The sequence below is a fragment of the Haliotis cracherodii genome, unplaced genomic scaffold (assembly GCF_022045235.1).
Source record: "Haliotis cracherodii isolate W230 unplaced genomic scaffold, xgHalCrac1.p SCAF_4, whole genome shotgun sequence".
Taxonomy (NCBI): Eukaryota; Metazoa; Mollusca; class Gastropoda; order Lepetellida; family Haliotidae; genus Haliotis; species Haliotis cracherodii.
Genome location: NW_027266297.1, coordinates 5,718,182 through 5,737,655, shown reverse-complemented (window position 1 = coordinate 5,737,655; position 19,474 = coordinate 5,718,182). Strand labels below are relative to the sequence as shown.

Below are 19,474 nucleotides of genomic sequence, written 5' to 3'. Positions count from 1 at the left end.
AAGTTGCTACCTAAGTTACCTTTTGTGAAGAAGAAATAACCAAGGGACGTAATCCACGATGCGCGACAACCCTGTTCTGATTTTATGAAATATTCAAACGTGTTTTTCTGTGTTTTATCTCACAGACAAGGTTTCACATAGCCTTGAAATCAGACTTATTCATGATTCACGTTGTCTTTCCCTAAGGAGTCATCAGAAAATAAACACAGTCATGGGTTCATTATTTAAACCCAAAAGACTAAAACGCATCTATTGACAAAAGAGCAGGTCAGGATGGCCCTAAAACGTAAAAGTCAAAAAGGCCACTGAAAAAAGTAATAAGGGCCTAAACTAAAAAAGAGTAAAGGGCCACACACACAAAATAAAGACAACAAACTCAATAATTATGTCGGATTAATTGTATAATACATTGTTGAGATAACAAGGAATAACTCATGAATGGCCTAATGCATTAACAGAAATATTTATCAATAATATTTCATAAATTGTAATGGGAAAGAAAAGTTTCCCACTCATGTTGCATATCTTTCCGTATTTATATCTATATCTTATGCATAATCTGTTGCTTCAAAGAGTATCTTGTTTTAGGGCAGTAATTGCAATGTATTGGTAGCATTCATGACGGCGCATGCGTGTGTATTTGACATCGATCGTGAAGTTAATATTTTTGTAAGAAGTTTATGTCTCAGTTCCAGGTCTTTAAAATATGGATTGGGAGCACGGATGGCCAAGTTGTCTAAGGCGCTGCGATTTGCTGTGCAGAATTGCGTCCCTTGGGCACACCAGAAACCTATGATTGTGGGTTTGAATCCCAGTTCGCCCTGATTATGTTTCTAGGTTTGTCAGCACCATACCATGCGGAACGCCTTCCATTCTAAAAAGTGTCATTATTCCCAAGTGTGTTATGGCAGCAATATTAATACCGTGGGTGAAAGTGAGTTGTTTCTTGTTGAAGATACCTAAGTTAATGTTCTTTTGTCAAATGGAAACCTTTGAAAAGGGAAATGTCGAAATTGTCATTTACACGTTCAAGCCTGCGCTCCCCTTGGCAGATTTCACAACTGTATTTTACAGATTCTGACTTCTGATTGGTCAGTATATGGCATCACAGTGCTTCATTGTTGAGAAAATACAGTGACAACATCCATTGTTCATGATGCCATAAATTTATTACAATATGCCATCTGCCTTCAGTGAAGTTCCTGTGTGGGGCTGACATTTCCCACATGTTTTTTAATTTTCTCTAAAAAGGTCAATGCCTAATTATAGAAAAGAACCCTCCTGTAAACCCTCTAAACCCGGATGGACTTGGACTTGGACTTTGAGCCCATGACTTGGAGCATGGAATATTCCCTGACCAGTGTCCCCTTGCACAAAGGTAACTAAGATCAATCCTGGCCACTAAAATTTGAATACCTTGAATTTACTTTTCACAATGGGTCCGCAAGACCGATTTGTACCAGACTCTCAAACTAAGGCAAAGATGATAAGACAGTTGGTGCCATGAGGAAACTGGTCGAACCAAATTAAAGGTAGTCATTTAAGTGCTCGTGCCAAGCGCTGCATTATCCAAGGAGGATTACACTTTCCTACACACCTGTGGGTGATAAACCCATTTTAGATAACTGGTATCAAATATATGTACGAGGTCTGTGATTGGCTACTCCATGCTGATGGCCTACGGTCAGATTATGAAAGACTACAATCCTTATTGTAATTCATAAATAAGTTATTCGTCCGGTCAAATTCACCTGCATATGTGTCAAACTTTATGGTGTTAGAGTGTTGATAAGTGTTCTCATGTCATATATAGTTGACATTATCATCATCGCCTTGATAATCCACAGATACGTCGGAAACGTTTTTGGGGGAGGGTATCACAAGGTATGAGTAGTAAGCCGTAAGCCAGATAACGTCACAAATGACCGTTGGGTTATGTATTCATGCACCACCGTGATAATGAGAATAGACCAAATATGCATCACGTCGAACAAAAATGGGGCAATTTTAGAGTGTGTGAGAAACAGATTACTGCACTGGTGCCTGTCAGATACTATTTACTTTCAACTTGTAAGATAAATGGTATCTGACAGACACTCCTGTAGTAATCTCTATGCAGAAAAGGAATTCCTGGTATCAAGTCACATGAAACTTTAGGTCTCTCAGTCTTTGGGTATCCCTTGATGGCCTTTAAATACTTTGGCAATCAAAGACATGATTAGGCCATAACTATAACAAAACTGTGAAAAGCAAAACAATAACTAGATGAAGGATTTTATTTCTTGCAAGAATAGTTACAGAAATACATAAAATAGTAAAGAATTATAGTGCCTAGAATATAACATATTCATCTGAATTGTAAAGGTGTACCCTTTCACGAACAGTAATGTCATGTAAAGTATAAAGGCATTGATGGCAAATATGGCATTATTGCAGTCAACATTGCAGACCCTCAGAGCACTGCACCATGTCAGCACCTTCTGTATATCTTTAACAACCATTTTTTAACAAAATTTAAGCAGTTTTATCCAGAAAATATTGGAGAATCATAATTTGCGTCTGCCAAATATACCAATTGTTCACTGGACATTCTGGCTGCGTTCAAATCAAATATTCCAGACCTCCAGAATAGTAAATCGCTGGTCCTTCACCACTGAGCAATGATATATCTACGTTTAGATTTGATACTGGTAAAAGACAGTACTACCGAGTAGTTTTGCTTCACTTAATTTTAATGAGAGGGTATGACTTCAAATAGTGTGCATCTATCTAGCAAAAAAACTAAATCAACTGTGACCATGACCAAAATGCACCAAGTGATCTTTGCCCATCTAATGTAAGTCTATGTTATAGTATAGGTGCTACAACCGTCATGTCCAATTGCTGTGTACAGGTGAGCCCTGAACCCAAACCTCTTCTAGTATGACACTACTACAAAGCAATATCTGAGAAAACATGGAGTCAACATGACTTTTCTGCTGCCTAAGCAATATTTTAGCCAATCAGCATGAAGCGTGCACTATGATCCATCATTTCAGACTGAAAGACCAGGGGAGATAACTCCGACAGATTAAGGGCAATGCACAAACAAAACAGTGCCTGTCTAGACCTGAGAACTATTTCAAAACATCCTATCTACAGAATTTAAAAGCTGCCATTGATTATTCTAATGTGGGTTTGCAAAACAAAAAAAGAACAGATAATAAAGCATCAAACATAACAAGCCATAAATCAAACCATACTGTGATAAGTACAATACTAAATGACCAATACCTTACAGTGATATCTCACCTGTAGTTGTAAATAATACCTATAGGTTACTGTGATGGCACGCTAAAAAATAAATGCTGAAACTAAGTCTAATAATAAATATATGGCACAAAAGCTTGCATAATTCTTGAGTCCCCTAATTCTAAATCACCTGTTTGTGTTCTTCAGATCATGTAACATACTAAATCAACTGAATTCTCAACCAAACACAATTCAACTTCTGGAGACTAGATTCAACCATGGCGCTATAGTACCATGTGACCTCTACTGGTCAGTCACTCCAAGTATGAGTGAGTGAGTGAGTATGGTTTTACGCCGCTTTTAGCAATATTCCAGCAATATCACGGCGGGGGACACCAGAAATGGGCTTCACACATTGTACCCATGTCGGGAATCGAACCCGGGTCTTCAGCGTGACGAGCTAACGCTTTAACCACTAGGCTACCCGACTGCCCCTCACTCCAAGTATGAAGTAAGCCAGGCCCTTGTGACCATTTATATACCGGTAGATATGGATGAAACGTTTAAGTATGGTAAAACATTTTCTTGCCAATCTTAGATGTTTTAATTTTTACTTGGTTTACAAATGTGGATTTTGTACAATTTTCTTTTCTTCGAGCTGTGTCTGTTATCTTATTTTAGTTTAAAAAAATTTCAAAGCAGGTCAATATGAGTGGGGAAGTAACACTCAATATAAAAATGACAATTTCTTTAATTTATGATTCCCCTTCAATTGGGGGGTAAATTTGACCAGACCAAGTGATCAATAAAAACAATATCTTGGATTAACATGCATTTGGATTAAAATGCATGTAAAATAAGTATGAGGATCTGATAAAGCATCTGGCAAAACTTGTAGAATGGCTGAGCCTTGTTAACTATCGATCAGTAGCAAGCAACACAGTCAGAATTTTACCGAAGCTTTAGGAAATACTCAGATATGTCAGAGGTTTCAAATCACAATAATCACCACTGAAACAGCTGATTTAATGGCTGCATCCAACCACTCTTAACATTTTAGCAAACTTATATCTCAGTTTGTATAAATAGCAAAAGAACATCAATTTTATTTGAACTTAAATGTAAGTTACTGGTTATATTTATACCTCTGAATTTGCTGGAAATATCAGTGTTCTTAGTCCTGTATTAACTGAACATACATGTTATATAAAATGTAATCAACATGGTATTGCACATTAAATAATAGAAAATGAATACAAAACATTTGAGACTGGACCGATTTTTCTATTAACATTACCACCATTTTCACTGACAAATGTTAATCAATTAGCATAATAAAAAAATAATGGTGAAAAACAGATAAAAAGCCATCAAATCTTCACAACCAAATCAACTATGACTCGATTTTTAGCAAGTGACTGGTGCTATTTGTGGGTATAATATTGAATTGTAAGTTTTCTATCTTAAACACAAATTTCAACAAATGAGACACAAGGGCTATCTGCTTACTGTATGGAGATTCTTGCTGATGTTGGAGATTTTATGAGTGCTTCAAGCAGTGCTGATTATGCTTCAACCAAGAGTCAACAGTTATATGAATGCTACATGCTCATGAGCTGTAGGTTATTAAATAATGTTTGCCTACAATTATTTCATTCCCTTGCCTTTGAAGTCAATCTTACCAAAAATGTTTGAAATCAAATAACAACTGGAAACAATAAAGTTTGTATGAGTTTGAAGCTGTATTCCCATACAGAGTAGAAACAGACATTTTGGCCTAGAAACAGACATTTTGGCCAACCACAGGATTCAAACCTGGACCACCAGTGGGGCAAGCTAACGCTATTTACTAAGCAACTCAAACAGAGGCAAGCATAAAGCAGGTCATCTATAAATATAGTCAAACTACAACACAAAACTGTTCAGGAAACACTGGCTTAGAAGTACAAGATATATCACACAACAGGCAGAAGCTATCAATGGTTTAAACCGGCTTCCATGTGAGTCCGATGTAGATGCCCGAGATTCATGTTTACAAGAAATATATAAAAACATGACTGATATAATAGCCCATACAATATGTTAATACCATAGATATGAAATACAATAGCAGTACTGGGTACTTGATATATTACCCTGTTTGTTTAGTATACGACTAGAAAATAAACAAACAAATATTCCAACTTCTCCACTAAATGTGTGACATTCTGACATTATGACAATCTCACTAAAATCAAGATCCGAGGTTATCATTACAGGTCAAATCAGAATGACCTTTCGCAAACTTCGACTGACCTGGATGTTGACATTAGCCAATCAGAAAGCAGCTTTCTCGAGCTTTACGGCACTAGTTCAAAATGGCATTTCCTTTTCAGACTACGCTTTGGAAATATTTTGACAAAGTTGTTGATTTAAAATTTGAAAACTGAACAAAGAAATATTCTGGAATGTCTAATAGATGGCCGAGTTTTATGGCAGGGCTTGACGAGTCATAGTCTCTTTCTTTTAAAATGTTTATCTCCATGAAGCGAGAGATAGGCAATGTGTAGCATTCGGAATCACTCATACAGCCTGTAACTGTTGTTCGGAATGCCTCTTGTTAAAGTTTTTGAGGTGGAAAATACATTCGGTCTTTCACTTTTGCGATCTCATAAGCAGCACTCTGTTTGTTGTTCTGACAAAACCTGTAATAGGATGTCCTCAGATTTGAGTGAGATTGGACATTATGATCATGTAGAAATATGGACAGATTCAAACATGGGGACCATTCCATGAGTATTAGTGTGGCAGAATTCCTGAGGCGCAGACATTTTATAAAGGGAGATAACACACAACCAATAAACTACTTCAAATGTTTCAATATTACATAAACTATTGACAAATCCTCCTTGACAAATGTTGGAGATATCATTTCAAAATGCAAATATGTATTAATATTTCAACGCAAATATCAATTTCAAGTGATATATTCAGATAATATAAGCCATTCTCTATCTATCTATAATAGTACATTGATATCTCCACTAACAAAATTTTTACAAATGTTGCCAAAATAACTTCAATATTAAAATCTTTACTTTCCAGTAACAGTGTGACAGTAAAAGGTATAATTAATAATTCAAATGATAATGTTACAATTATAAGCTTTATTCTGATAACAAAACTTTTGTCTTTGTCAAAATAAAATGACTAAATGAGCTTGGCTACAAGAAAATTTGATTATAGGAACTGACAGATATCTGCTGCTATGATTGTGTAATCTAAAGAATACAGCATCTCATTTGTTAGGCAACATATTGTCACTGTACCCGACTTTAGTCATGCTAGTACAAGCGTGCGGCAGCGATGTATGCAGTTCCAAGCTTCTTCTTGAAGCCGTGAGAGTGGACAACGATCTCGACCTCGTACTCGCCCATCTGGCAATCCGTCTTGCCGTCCTTGTCCAGGAGCAGACACAGGGTGTACACTGCAATCTCAAACTCTGGACTGGTGCCCAGGAAACAACTGCACATCGGCTTACTCTTGATCCCCTTCCAGGAGAACTGGAGTGCTATAAGACGTGGGATTTCGTCATCCGTCAGCTGAAAGGCAAAGTCAGTGTGTGAGTGTTCTGCCGTTTTTAGCAATATTCCAGCAATATCACAGTTGGGGACATCAGAAATGGGCTTCACACATAATAAATAATCAAGTATGGACCAGACAATCCAGTGACTGACATCATTAGCATCAACCTGCGCAATCAAAAGTCAGTGAGCCTGACCACCCGATCCCGTTAGTCACCTCTTACGACAAGCATAGTCGCCTCTTATGACAATTATGGGTTGCTGAAGACCTATTACTCTACTCGTCTTCACAGGTAGATTACTAAAGAGATCAAAGAATGCTCTTCACAGGGCTTTGGTGTAACAAGCGAACATTTTAACCACTAGGCTACACAGCCGCTCTGAGCTGACCGATTAAGTGGTGATATGAGGTGAGGTGAAATTGGGTTTAACGTCGTGTCCAAGATTATTGCACTTATATAGCGACATGCATGCACGTGTGTGTGTGTGTTTGCGAGGCTGTTTGTACTAGTCCAGACTGATGCCGATTTATAGTGCTACCTCACTGAGATACCATGACGTAGTTAAACATGAATACCCCACTCAGACACAGTATACTGACTGAGCCGACCAGTCCTTGTTTTATCCCCTTAATGCCAAGCGCCAGACAAGGTTACAACAAGAACCATCTTTTAACGTCTTTTGGTATGACGTGGCCGGGGAATTTAGTAATATGAAAGAATCTTTAATTTATTTTGTGTTGCATATTCTACAGTCAGAGATGGAGCTGGTGAAGTTGGTGTAAGGTTTCTGTGCTCATCTCTTTCCTCTCACCGTCTCCCTCCTGAAGAAACCGTGGTAGTTGATGTTGCCAGCCTTCTCTTGAAGATAGAACTGTAACCAGTTGTGCAGGCCGATGAACTCGTCACCTCGGCCTTCCCCAACAAACACATGCTCAAAGCTGCAGGAGTCAGGACCTCTGAAATTGTATGCCCCATGGAATTGTAACATTTGTTTGTGTTGTTCTATGCTGCAGTCAGCAATATTCTGTTCCGTCATCAAAATCAGATCTTAGTTCTCGCTACCGCAAAACAAAGATTTCAGTACATCCCATTAAGAGTCACGTCAGAATGACCTTCATCTGACCAATCACAAAGTGACAGTCGGAATGTGTTTTTTAATCATGCAAACTTGAAAATTTAACCTAGGGTATTCCGAATGACATTTACAGACTTTATGACAGAATCCATTTAATCTGGGCCATCTGTTAGCCATTCCAGAATGTATTTTTGTTCAGATTTCAAATGTTTAATCGAGAATTTGTCACAATATATTTTGAAGCGTAGTCACCAGTTTGAAACTAGTGCCATAAAAGTATGAGAAAGCTGCCTTCTGACTGGCTAGCGTCAACTGCTCGTCAGTCATTCCATTGGTCGATCAAAGTTTGCGAAAAAGGTCAGACTAACTTGACCCGTAATGGGATGTCCTCGGATCTTTGTTTAGGGATAGTGAGAACTAAGATCTGATTTTAATGAGATTGGCAATAGTCAAGTTATCATGTTGCCTTTCTTATAATCGGGTCTGGGCCAGTCAAACCAGTGGCTGATGACATGAGCACCTATCTATATGTTTGGGTTGCAATGACACAATCAATCGTAGGACAAGCATGGGGTCCTAATCATGCTTCTACATGTGACCTTTTGTCCTCCATGACAACCTGTGAAGTTACTTTCATAGTGGCCTCCAAACAAATCATACACTTGAGAACACAGTTTTAGCCGTACTGGTCTCTCAATCTAGCTGAGCTCAAACAGATCATACAAATGTCATAAAATCAGATTGAAATGATACCTCTCTGTATGAATATCTCATGACACCATAGAAGGTTGCATCAGGTGAACCCTGAGTGAACTTTGACCTAATAAAGGATTTCTTGGTTTCTTCAGCCAATTGGATGTCAGTGTTCAGCTTCATCTCTTTACCACTTTGAATCAAGAATTTTGATTGTCACAATATGGCTGAAATATTGCCGATGTGACGTTGAATTCTACTCACTCACTCACTCAGTAATTTTTATCTCTGCAATCGAAAACAGCCAGAGAACACAAATACATCCTAGAATGTCCTCCTTTCAGATGTAAATACTCTCAGAAGCAACACGATATATGGAATATCCACAACAAAAATAGTGTTGCTCTATTTGTTTACATTCAGAACTCCCTGATTGTATTTGTTCTTGGGAAAGAGATATCTGATATGCCAGTCTGAATGCTTCTCTCACTAATTGGCTGATCAGAAAGTTCACCTGACATGGCCTACTATGGAGGCATCCACAGATCTTCACGCACACGCCTTCCTTTAATGAAACTGTGTGTGAGGAAAGAGTTAGTTGGGTTATAATACAAGAGACACGTCTGTATGTATTGACGCTCCAGGACAACGTTAGTGTACCTTCCGCCCCTCCTGTGGTACATCTTGAACCAGATGTCATGGAGGAGCTTCTTGAAGTCGTCCGTATCTTCTGGAGCCTTGCCCCTCTCCACAAGGATCCTCTGGGCCTCCTGCATGACCGGAGTCTCCACGATGAGACTCAGGAACTCCCAGTTCTCCTTGCGCTCCTCCCACGTCACAACCTCCACCTCCCCACGCTCCAGCTCATAGTTGTCCAGCAGGTCCCTGAAGGCTGCAACAGAATACAACAAAAGACTACAACAAACTATAACAGAATTTCACACTACATTACAACAGAGTACAACACTAGACTACAACATAGTACAACACTAGACTACAACAGACTACAACTCTACATTACAACAGAGTACAACACTAGACTACACCAGATTACACCTCTACATTACAGAGTACAACACTAGACTACACCAGAATACAACTCTACATTACAACAGAGTACAACACTAGACTACACCAGAATACACCTCTACATTACAACAGAGTACAACACTAGACTACACCAGAATACAACTCTACATTACAACAGAGTACAACACTAGACTACAACAGAATACACCTCTAGATTACAACAGAGTACAACACTAGACTACACCAGAATACACCTCTACATTACAACAGAGTACAACACTAGACTACAACAGAATACAACTCTACATCACAACAGAGTACAACACTAGACTACAACAGAATACACCTCTACATTACAACAGAGTACAACACTAGACTACAACAGAATACACCTCTACATTACAACAGAGTACAACACTAGACTACACCAGAATACAACTCTACATTACAACAGAGTACAACACTAGACTACACCAGAATACACCTCTACATTACAACAGAGTACAACACTAGACTACAACAGAATACAACTCTACATTACAACAGAGTACAACACTAGACTACAAAAGAATACAACTCTACATTACAACAGAGTACAACACTAGACTACAACAGAATACAACTCTACATTACAACAGAGTACAACACTAGACTACAACAGAATACAACTCTACATTACAACAGAGTACAACACTACACTACAACAGAATACAACTCTACATTACAACAGAGTACAACACTAGACTACACCAGAATACAACTCTACATTACAACAGAGTACAACACTAGACTACAACAGAATACAACTCTACATTACAACAGAGTACAACACTAGACTACAACAGAATACACCTCTACATTACAACAGAGTACAACACTAGACTACACCAGAATACAACTCTACATTACAATAGAGTACAACACTAGACTACAACAGACTACAACTCTACATTACAACAGAGTACAACACTAGACTACAACAGACTACAACTCTACATTACAACAGAGTACAACACTAGACTACAACAGACTACAACTCTACATTACAACAGAGTACAACACTAGACTACAACAGACTACAACTCTACATTACAACAGAGTACAACACTAGACTACAACAGACTACAACTCTACATTACAACAGAGTACAACACTAGACTACAACAGAATACACCTCTACATTACAACAGAGTACAACACTAGACTACAACTCTACATTACAACAGAGTACAACACTAGACTACAACTGAGTACAACTCTACATTACAACAGAGTACAACACTAGACTACAACAGACTACAACTCTACATTACAACAGAGTACAACACTAGACTACAACAGACTACAACTCTACATTACAACAGAGTACAACACTAGACTACACCAGACTACAACTCTACATTACAACAAAGTACAACACTACACTACACCAGACTACAACTCTACATTACAACAGAGTACAACACTAGACTACAACAGACTACAACTCTACATTACAACAGAGTACAACACTACACTACAACAGAATACAACTCTACATTACAACAGAGTACAACACTAGACTACACCAGACTACAACTCTACATTACAACAGAGTACAACACTAGACTACAACAGACTACAACTCTACATTACAACAGAGTACAACACTAGACTACAACAGAATACAACTCTACATTACAACAGAGTACAACACTAGACTACAACAGACTACAACTCTACATTACAACAGAGTACAACACTAGACTACACCAGACTACAACTCTACATTACAACAAAGTACAACACTACACTACACCAGACTACAACTCTACATTACAACAGAGTACAACACTAGACTACAACAGACTACAACTCTACATTACAACAGAGTACAACACTACACTACAACAGAATACAACTCTACATTACAACAGAGTACAACACTAGACTACACCAGAATACACCTCTACATTACAACAGAGTACAACACTAGACTACAACAGACTACAACTCTACATTACAACAGAGTACAACACTAGACTACACCAGAATACACCTCTACATTACAACAGAGTACAACACTAGACTACAACAGACTACAACTCTACATTACAACAGAGTACAACACTAGACTACAACAGACTACAACTCTACATTACAACAGAGTACAACACTAGACTACAACAGAATACAACTCTACATTACAACAGAGTACAACACTAGACTACAACAGAATACAACTCTACATTACAACAGAGTACAACACTAGACTACAACAGACTACAACTCTACATTACAACAGAGTACAACACTAGACTACAACAGAATACACCTCTACATTACAACAGAGTACAACACTAGACTACAACAGAATACACCTCTACATTACAACAGAGTACAACACTAGACTACAACAGAGTACAACACTACACTTCAGTGAGTGAGTATGTTTTACGCCGCTTTTAGCAATATTCAAGCAATATCATGGCTGGGGAAACCAAGAATGGGCTTCACACATTGTCACATGTTGGGAATCGAACCCAGGTCTTCGGCATGACGAGTGAATGCTTAAACCACAAGGCTACCCGACCGCCCCACCAAACTACAGAATGCAACACAGTACAATACTACACAACAAAGTTACAACATTACAACTCCACACTGCAACAGACTAGCACTGTATAATGTTCAAGATATTCTTTGGACTGTTGATATGATGGTTAGAATTTAATGAAGACTTTAATGTTCTTCAGAGAGAACACAACAGGGCGATGCCATTGTAACCCGCTAACACATGGTCAATCCTCTGACCTCTCACCTTGTATTATGCATACAGTAATAGATCTTAATATCATATTTTGGTTCTAACAGCATTTTCCATCATTAGTTTCAAACTTTAGGACTGGTTTATCTATAAAAAACAGCTCTTGCAAACAATATCCTTAGAATAGCAAATTTCAACCTTTGTATGTTGGTCTTGAGAAAATTTCTTCTTCATCAAACCATGAGATCAGCTTGTCCCGGGCAAAGTCCTTGTTCACACGGCGACTACTTGTAACATATCCTGCAAGAATACATCACATTATCACTAACCAATTATCGTATGATATCAACAAACCCCCTTATCACATTTATTGTCGTAAAAGGCAACAGACAGGATCGATCTACGCAATTGGGATACGATGACATGCATGAACCAAGTCAGCGAGCCTGACAACCCGAATCTGTTAGTCGCCAGGAGCACAGCTACCGTAGCACAAAATGCATGTGCTTACAGTTACACTTTGAAATCGTTACAAAAATAAAATAAAGTAAAACAAAATAATTTTTGAAAAAGTACTTTACTGTATTCTTGGTTTCCGTCATATATAGTTACATAATCTTTCGTTAATTTACAGGATGACCCGCCTATCAGTGTCAACATTGTTGTTGAGTTGGTTCGATGTTGTTGTTTGCTAGTTACATTTCCTTTTCCCTTTTTCACAAACAGCTGGTGTCATCAGTGATTTTCTGTGGTCTATTCATATATTTTTCACAGCTCTTTGCTCTCTACGCCATATGGAATCTGTTTCGGTGGATAATCTAGAGTGGATATTCTCTAGCACTGACAATTTATATTTCAAGAGGATATCTGAGTTTGAGTCTTATACTTAATTTGTGTTATTTACAGAATGTGGTAAGCATATTTAGTGATATCACTGTTTTCGACACGTTGCACAGGCCTGCTTGTGTTTGTCTTTGTGTTTGATAAATCTTATGACTGTTTAAGAAAAATAATACTGTCATATGATTGCTCATATTTTAATTTCCCCAAGCTATGCCCCTGGTCGCCTCTTACAACAAGCATGGGTTGCTGCCTGAGAGACAGGATTCCTATGGATGCAGAATCAGAAGATCTCTGTCCGTCTATGACACTTTGGGCAGTTAGTCACTACTATAAATATGCTTCTCAACTTCAGATAAGGACATTTCTGTTTCAAATGGCTTGGTATGTTCCTATCAACAATTGAGTAGTACATAGTTTGCACCTTCTCGAGGCAAGGAAGTTGACTGACTGGAAAAGTCCAATTTCCATCATTGTCAATGCCCAGTTGACAGTACACCCGATCTGCAAATCCTGCAATCGGCCAAAATCTGAATGGCAGTCGTCTTGTTGTGTTTGAACCGGATGTCGATATCATTACACGATTTTGATTGAACTATGCCTAGACTGGTTAATCCGGCCAATATGTAACTCCATAGTTCCAGCCTAGTTCAGCAAGGGTGGAAACTAAACTTTTATAGGCAGTTAACTCCCTTGCCTCAGGAAGATGATCAAGCTTGTTTATTCAAGGGAAGCTGTTCATTGAAAGAAAACTTGTGAAAAAATGTGTCCTTGTCACTCACCCTGCAGGTCGACCTCATACTGTTGCCCTGGGTAACACTTGTTATCATCCATTTCCCATAGCTTGGATATCGCGTCAGATAGATCACCATCTGCTTCAAACCTGGTATCAAAGTCAACAAGAAAGAATAAACGAAAATTAACAATCAATCTTTATTCTTTTTGAAGAGTCTACAGTGAGTGATGGGTTTAACTGCATTTTAACAGTATTCCTGTATTATCATGGCGTCTACTTAATGTGGGAGGAAAACCAGACGTGATACATGTCTCAGATGTTTACCACTTTTTTGAAGCCCATGAGCACAGGTATGGTGCTGACATACCTCGGAATATAATCGGTGAGGCACGATTCAAAGCCACAATCATAGGTTTCTGGCATCCCCAAGGGATGCAAATCTGCACAGCAAATTGTGGTGCCTTGGACGCATGTACCAACCAAGCCCCCAAAGAGACCACAGGCCTAAAGTATGTACAATATTAGGAGTGTAACAATATATATCAAACTATCAATGTATTGCAATTGCTTGCCCTGCGACAGTACTATATCGACAGGAAGTTTAAAATGCCAATAGCATTGTCGAAAGTATGCATAAGAATTGATAGTTTCAATAGTTGCAATTAGTTATAAATAAACCATATGGCCGACTTTGACATTGTCAGGCAATACTTTATTTATTTCTATTACAATGATTAATATAGTTATCAAGCCTTCAAGTTGGGTTACTTCTATCCTAAGTTTACTGCAATGGTGTGGGATACTACTGCAATACAACCACAACAGTCAAATAGCCTCAGTAGTCACCTCTATACATGTACGTAACAAATAAATGACGACTGGGAGTTGTTTATCATACAATAAAACACCGCAGGGACAATAAACCATCAGGGGGTCAGTTGCATATTATCATGGTTATCAAAATATCAATAATATATTCTCCACCTTTCAGCAATATTTTTTTTTATATTTAAGCTTAATATGGACATCAGGAAACGCTAAATACTGTCATTCACATTTTCAGTATTTATATCATTTATGTTTGTTTACCAAATGATGAGCTTACATCATGTTCCTAGCACACCTGGAAGATTAATTTCATGAAATTTATAAGAATTTGTATAGAGCTCCAGTAAGCATCTTGGAATTTGTGTATGCTCACAAAATAGAAAAGATACATAAATGCCAAACAAATATCAGAGGCATTGTACTGTAAATGACATTCACTTTATTTTAATATGGCTGATACATGATGTAAAATGCTGCCATTTACAAAATATGATAAATTATTAACAGATTTACATATGAAGTTTATTAAATATCATATGCAATGGCTGAATATATGTCAGACTATCAAAAAATGTGTATCTGTATGAAAATATTTTAAGCTTTAATAAATATCATGGAAAGCTAAGATTCTCATGGCTAGTCAATGGAGAATCTCACCCAGTGTCTTTTGATATCAAATATATCTACAAGAGTCTTTAAACTTTTATTGACAAGGGTTGATATATTTGATATCAAAAGACACAAGGGTGAGATTTTATTGATCATCCAACATCATTCTTTGTAGACAGCAATAAGCAGTGTCTTAAGTGTAAAAAGTAATGCCAACAGCATCAGCCTCAGATCCATTAATGATGCTATTTGGTCTGCATAGCATTGTGATGCATTTTCATGTTGCAGGGATATTTACAATGCAACCGAGCGATATCTCTGGTGGGAGCCAGTTTTGGATGATAAATAGAGAATACTACACTCATTCTCGTTAGATACCATTTTTACGAAACGAGTGGACTTTCTATGGTATCTGACCGAGCGAAAGCGAGGTCAGATACCATAGAAAGTTCACGAGTTTCGTAAAAATGGTATCTAACGAGAATGAGTGTGGTATTTTATTTATTACCCACGTTAAATATATATTTAAGTGTAAATACATAACAACTTTCGTTCGTTGACACACCAAACTGAAACCGGTGGCAAAATGTGGTTGCGCATGAATATTGATATATGACCAAATATGGGCATTGTTGACATGTTTATGCATACGCATTAATTAACAACATGCGCCTGCTGTTCTGTTTGCAAACAAACCAGCACCGACGCTCAAGATCCTTTTGGAAGAAAGTCTTCAACTTATGGTAATTCAAGCGCCATGTTGTTAGTACGCAGGACACCGATAAGAAAATTTGAAATGTCACACTAGCGCCGCGCTTTGAATATCGGACCAACAGTCGGTCACACTGCCGGGGTCCTGTCTGTGCAATCAAAATGGTTCGGTTTCCTTGATCTATCAGCTGAATTTATATCATGTCCGTACCATTTTGGAAGAGGGAAATCAGACTGTTCGCCAAAGACATTCATGTTAACTGTACCACCCTTTACTGAAGACGTGAAAATCAACAAACTCAAGTCTGCTTGCATGTCAGTGACAGCTTCGAACGATCGAAGGGCAAGGTCGCCACCGGAATAAGAAAAGACAACCACGATCCACTCACAGCGTTTTACGCTAGAGATAGGGAATGTTACTGTTCACATTTGGGATGTTTGGGGCCACAAAATCAGAAGTCAGGCACACTTCCACGGAGTTTTCGAATGATTTTTATCGGAACTGTGAACTTTAAGTATCTGGTCGTGCTGTCGTGTTCGTTCATTCATGAACAACAACACCTACCGAAACAGCGCCACAAAATACGCTTCAAAGGGGACACCGATGGCACAACCGGATCATCCCAAGTAAGTCTAGATATCTGTCCAGATAGTTTAAACAGGCTTCATTTCACCACGCTTATCCGTTTACGTTAAATCAAATTGAAAGTTGCGAAAATGGTCGGGTGCGTCACGCTCAAGGGACGCGCTCGATCGGCAGTCGTACATTGTAAATCGATTTATAGATCTAGCTCGATTATACGTCTGTAGGAGCTCTATGCATAACTTATATTGAATGCAAACCGAATTTGATGCGTGTTACTTTCTTGTTTGGTTTAATAAAGTGTTTGTAAATATCTCTCGTTCTCATGAATTTCTTCAGTTCTGCCTTGTAATCGCAAAATGAATGACGTCTCGCGATTTTTTATGAATGAAAAAAGTAGTCCCGGTGTGACAGAGGTCACGGTTATCCAATCAAAACGAATAAAACAAGGTCAACCTTGTACGACACACGTGTGACGTACGGATTTAGTATCTTACCACCTGTATCTTCACCACGTGGGTAATAAAATGCATTAAAGCTGAGACGTAAAATAGTTTGTGACGTCATTTGATTCTGACGTCATCTCACTGCCCCATGCTCTGAGGGCTGACTGTTCACACATATTGTTATTCATGAAGTTGTTATAAAGTTTAATATTCTACAGATGCCAGTTACAACTAGCACCCATTTAACGTATTAACGCACGTGACGTAAAAAGAAAATAATCTAGTCGATAGCTTGGATATTGCCGGTGAAAGGTGATATGGTTGACTGAAACTGGGCGACTCCCGACTCTCAGTTCACTGTGACCCAGGAAATCATCCGACATCGCCCACATTCATCGTCGTTATTGCATACTCAATATCTCAGCAAACAAAGGAATGAGTTCAGAAAATGAAATAGTGTGGAATTTACTGATACATCAATATATTTACAACACATACGCGCTGTCGTCTTGGTAGTAAGCCATGTTGAAGCTGCAGGTGTGTTCCGCTTCGCTGCTTCCGTGTGCCTTTGCCACCTCGGTGCACTGCGGGGTCACAGCAAACTCCATGCACCGCAAGGTGTAATAGGATTCTCCGCATATATAGGAATGCGGGAGGGAACGGCGCTGTTGTGAGTTGCCAGTAGACCCGGGCGTATCTTTAGACTTGCTTCGAACTTTTTCACGTCAATTTCTATTTCTGAGTTTTCCACCTGAAACATCTTAAATCATTTTTTAAAGTAAATATGACACTGATAAATGACAAATGAGTGTATTGCATAAAATGACGCTTTTCTGTTTTGAACAGATATTTTGAAAATATTTTGAGCCATTTTTACAGAATTTCGCCTATGATACAATATAGGCATAAGAGTGATATATGCCACGTATGCCTATATGAAATATCAGCATTTCGCAACAGCTTCATTTGATTATCTACGGAATTAATGTTTTGACTTTGCTCAGAAAGTTGATGCAACAAGTAATATGATCTCATACATCATGGTCATATACTCAACACTTAATAAATAAAACTATGGATTTATCGTTCCTTTATATCCGTACAAAATGGGTAGGTTATATCACTTAGTAACTGGGTGGCTTTGGATTCATGCCGCTTTGAACAGTGTTTCGGGTATAAAAAAAGGAGTGTGAGATCAGTGTGGGAGAAAAGCAGGAAATATTTACCACTTTGGTGAGACCAACCAGCAGAGGTATGACACTCATCAGGTTCACCCAGGATAATTATCGGAAATCCTTGGATTCGATAAAAAGTATGCCACAACGTGATAACAAAATTATAAAAGACCCGCTACCACTGCACACATTAATCAAAAGCAAGGACATCTTGATCTTTCTTCATCTACATTTTTTTATTATTAACAATTAGTTTCTGAAGCAAAGCGACTCAATCTACGTCATACCAAGTGTTCAAAACCTTAAATTGTCATAAAATAAGTTAAAGTGAAAACCATTTTTTTAAATTTTATTTTCGCCCTCCCGCGAGGGACCATTTGCATAGTGTGGAATATTATTAATCAGGGTAGCCCCGAGGTGTAATACACGCCCCGCCCCCCAAACAAACAAAAAATAATTAAAAAATAAAATGAATAAACAAGTAAAAAACATTTTTTTTAAATAAATAAATAATCGTCCCTTCAAAGAGTACATTTACATGCAATGCCATTTTACCTAAATATACCATAAACAACCACTATTTACAGTAATGGATGTGGGTTTTTTTCATGTCAATACAAGAGTTGACATTTATTTTTGTACCTCAAGGCATAGCGCGGTAGGGGCGCGGCTATTGCGAATGGGTTGTCTCTGGGTTATCTGACGTTGGGACACACTATCTCACACAAAGGTCAATGAACGATGTTGGCTCTACTGATGACACAGAAGAGAAACCTGACAGTTGACACCTGTGTGTATGTTGTAGAGTGAGTGAGTGTGGTTTTACGCCGCTTTTAGCAATATTCCCGCATTATCACGGCGGGCAACACTAGAAATGGACTTCTCACATAGTACCCACGTGATGGGGGTGGTGGGTCAACCTTTAACCTAGGGGTGACAGGTATTCCCTTAAACTGAAGGTACATTCACTTTCAGAAAGGGAATACATATTATATAAACTCGTACAGTGTGGGTGGTCTTGAATACTAGTATCATATTGTCATTGTACAGTTTAGTGTCATGTAACAGCCACGTGTGTTTAGCTGTGCACATACGTCACGTGCACCATGACATCAACCCTAAAACAGAATGAACTCTGCAAAGTCAAAGAACTCTCTTCTTGTCAAAATAATCAACTGATCCAGAATGAGGGTGGGTGGTTCGTGCA

At 38.3% G+C, this 19,474-nt stretch overlaps 1 protein-coding gene across 1 annotated transcript; it reads right to left on the bottom strand.

The window, feature by feature from the left end:
- Positions 1-2,265: 2,265 nt before the first annotated feature.
- LOC139479163 (uridylate-specific endoribonuclease B-like) lies at positions 2,266-17,668 on the bottom strand. Its single transcript, XM_071261950.1, has 6 exons — positions 17,591-17,668; positions 13,962-14,062; positions 12,538-12,639; positions 9,225-9,456; positions 7,608-7,752; positions 2,266-6,812 (listed from the first exon to the last, which is right to left on the bottom strand). The coding sequence occupies exons 1-6, from the start codon at positions 17,614-17,616 to the stop codon at positions 6,555-6,557; spliced, it is 864 nt and encodes a 287-aa protein (XP_071118051.1). The 5' UTR covers positions 17,617-17,668; the 3' UTR covers positions 2,266-6,554.
- Positions 17,669-19,474: the final 1,806 nt, after the last annotated feature.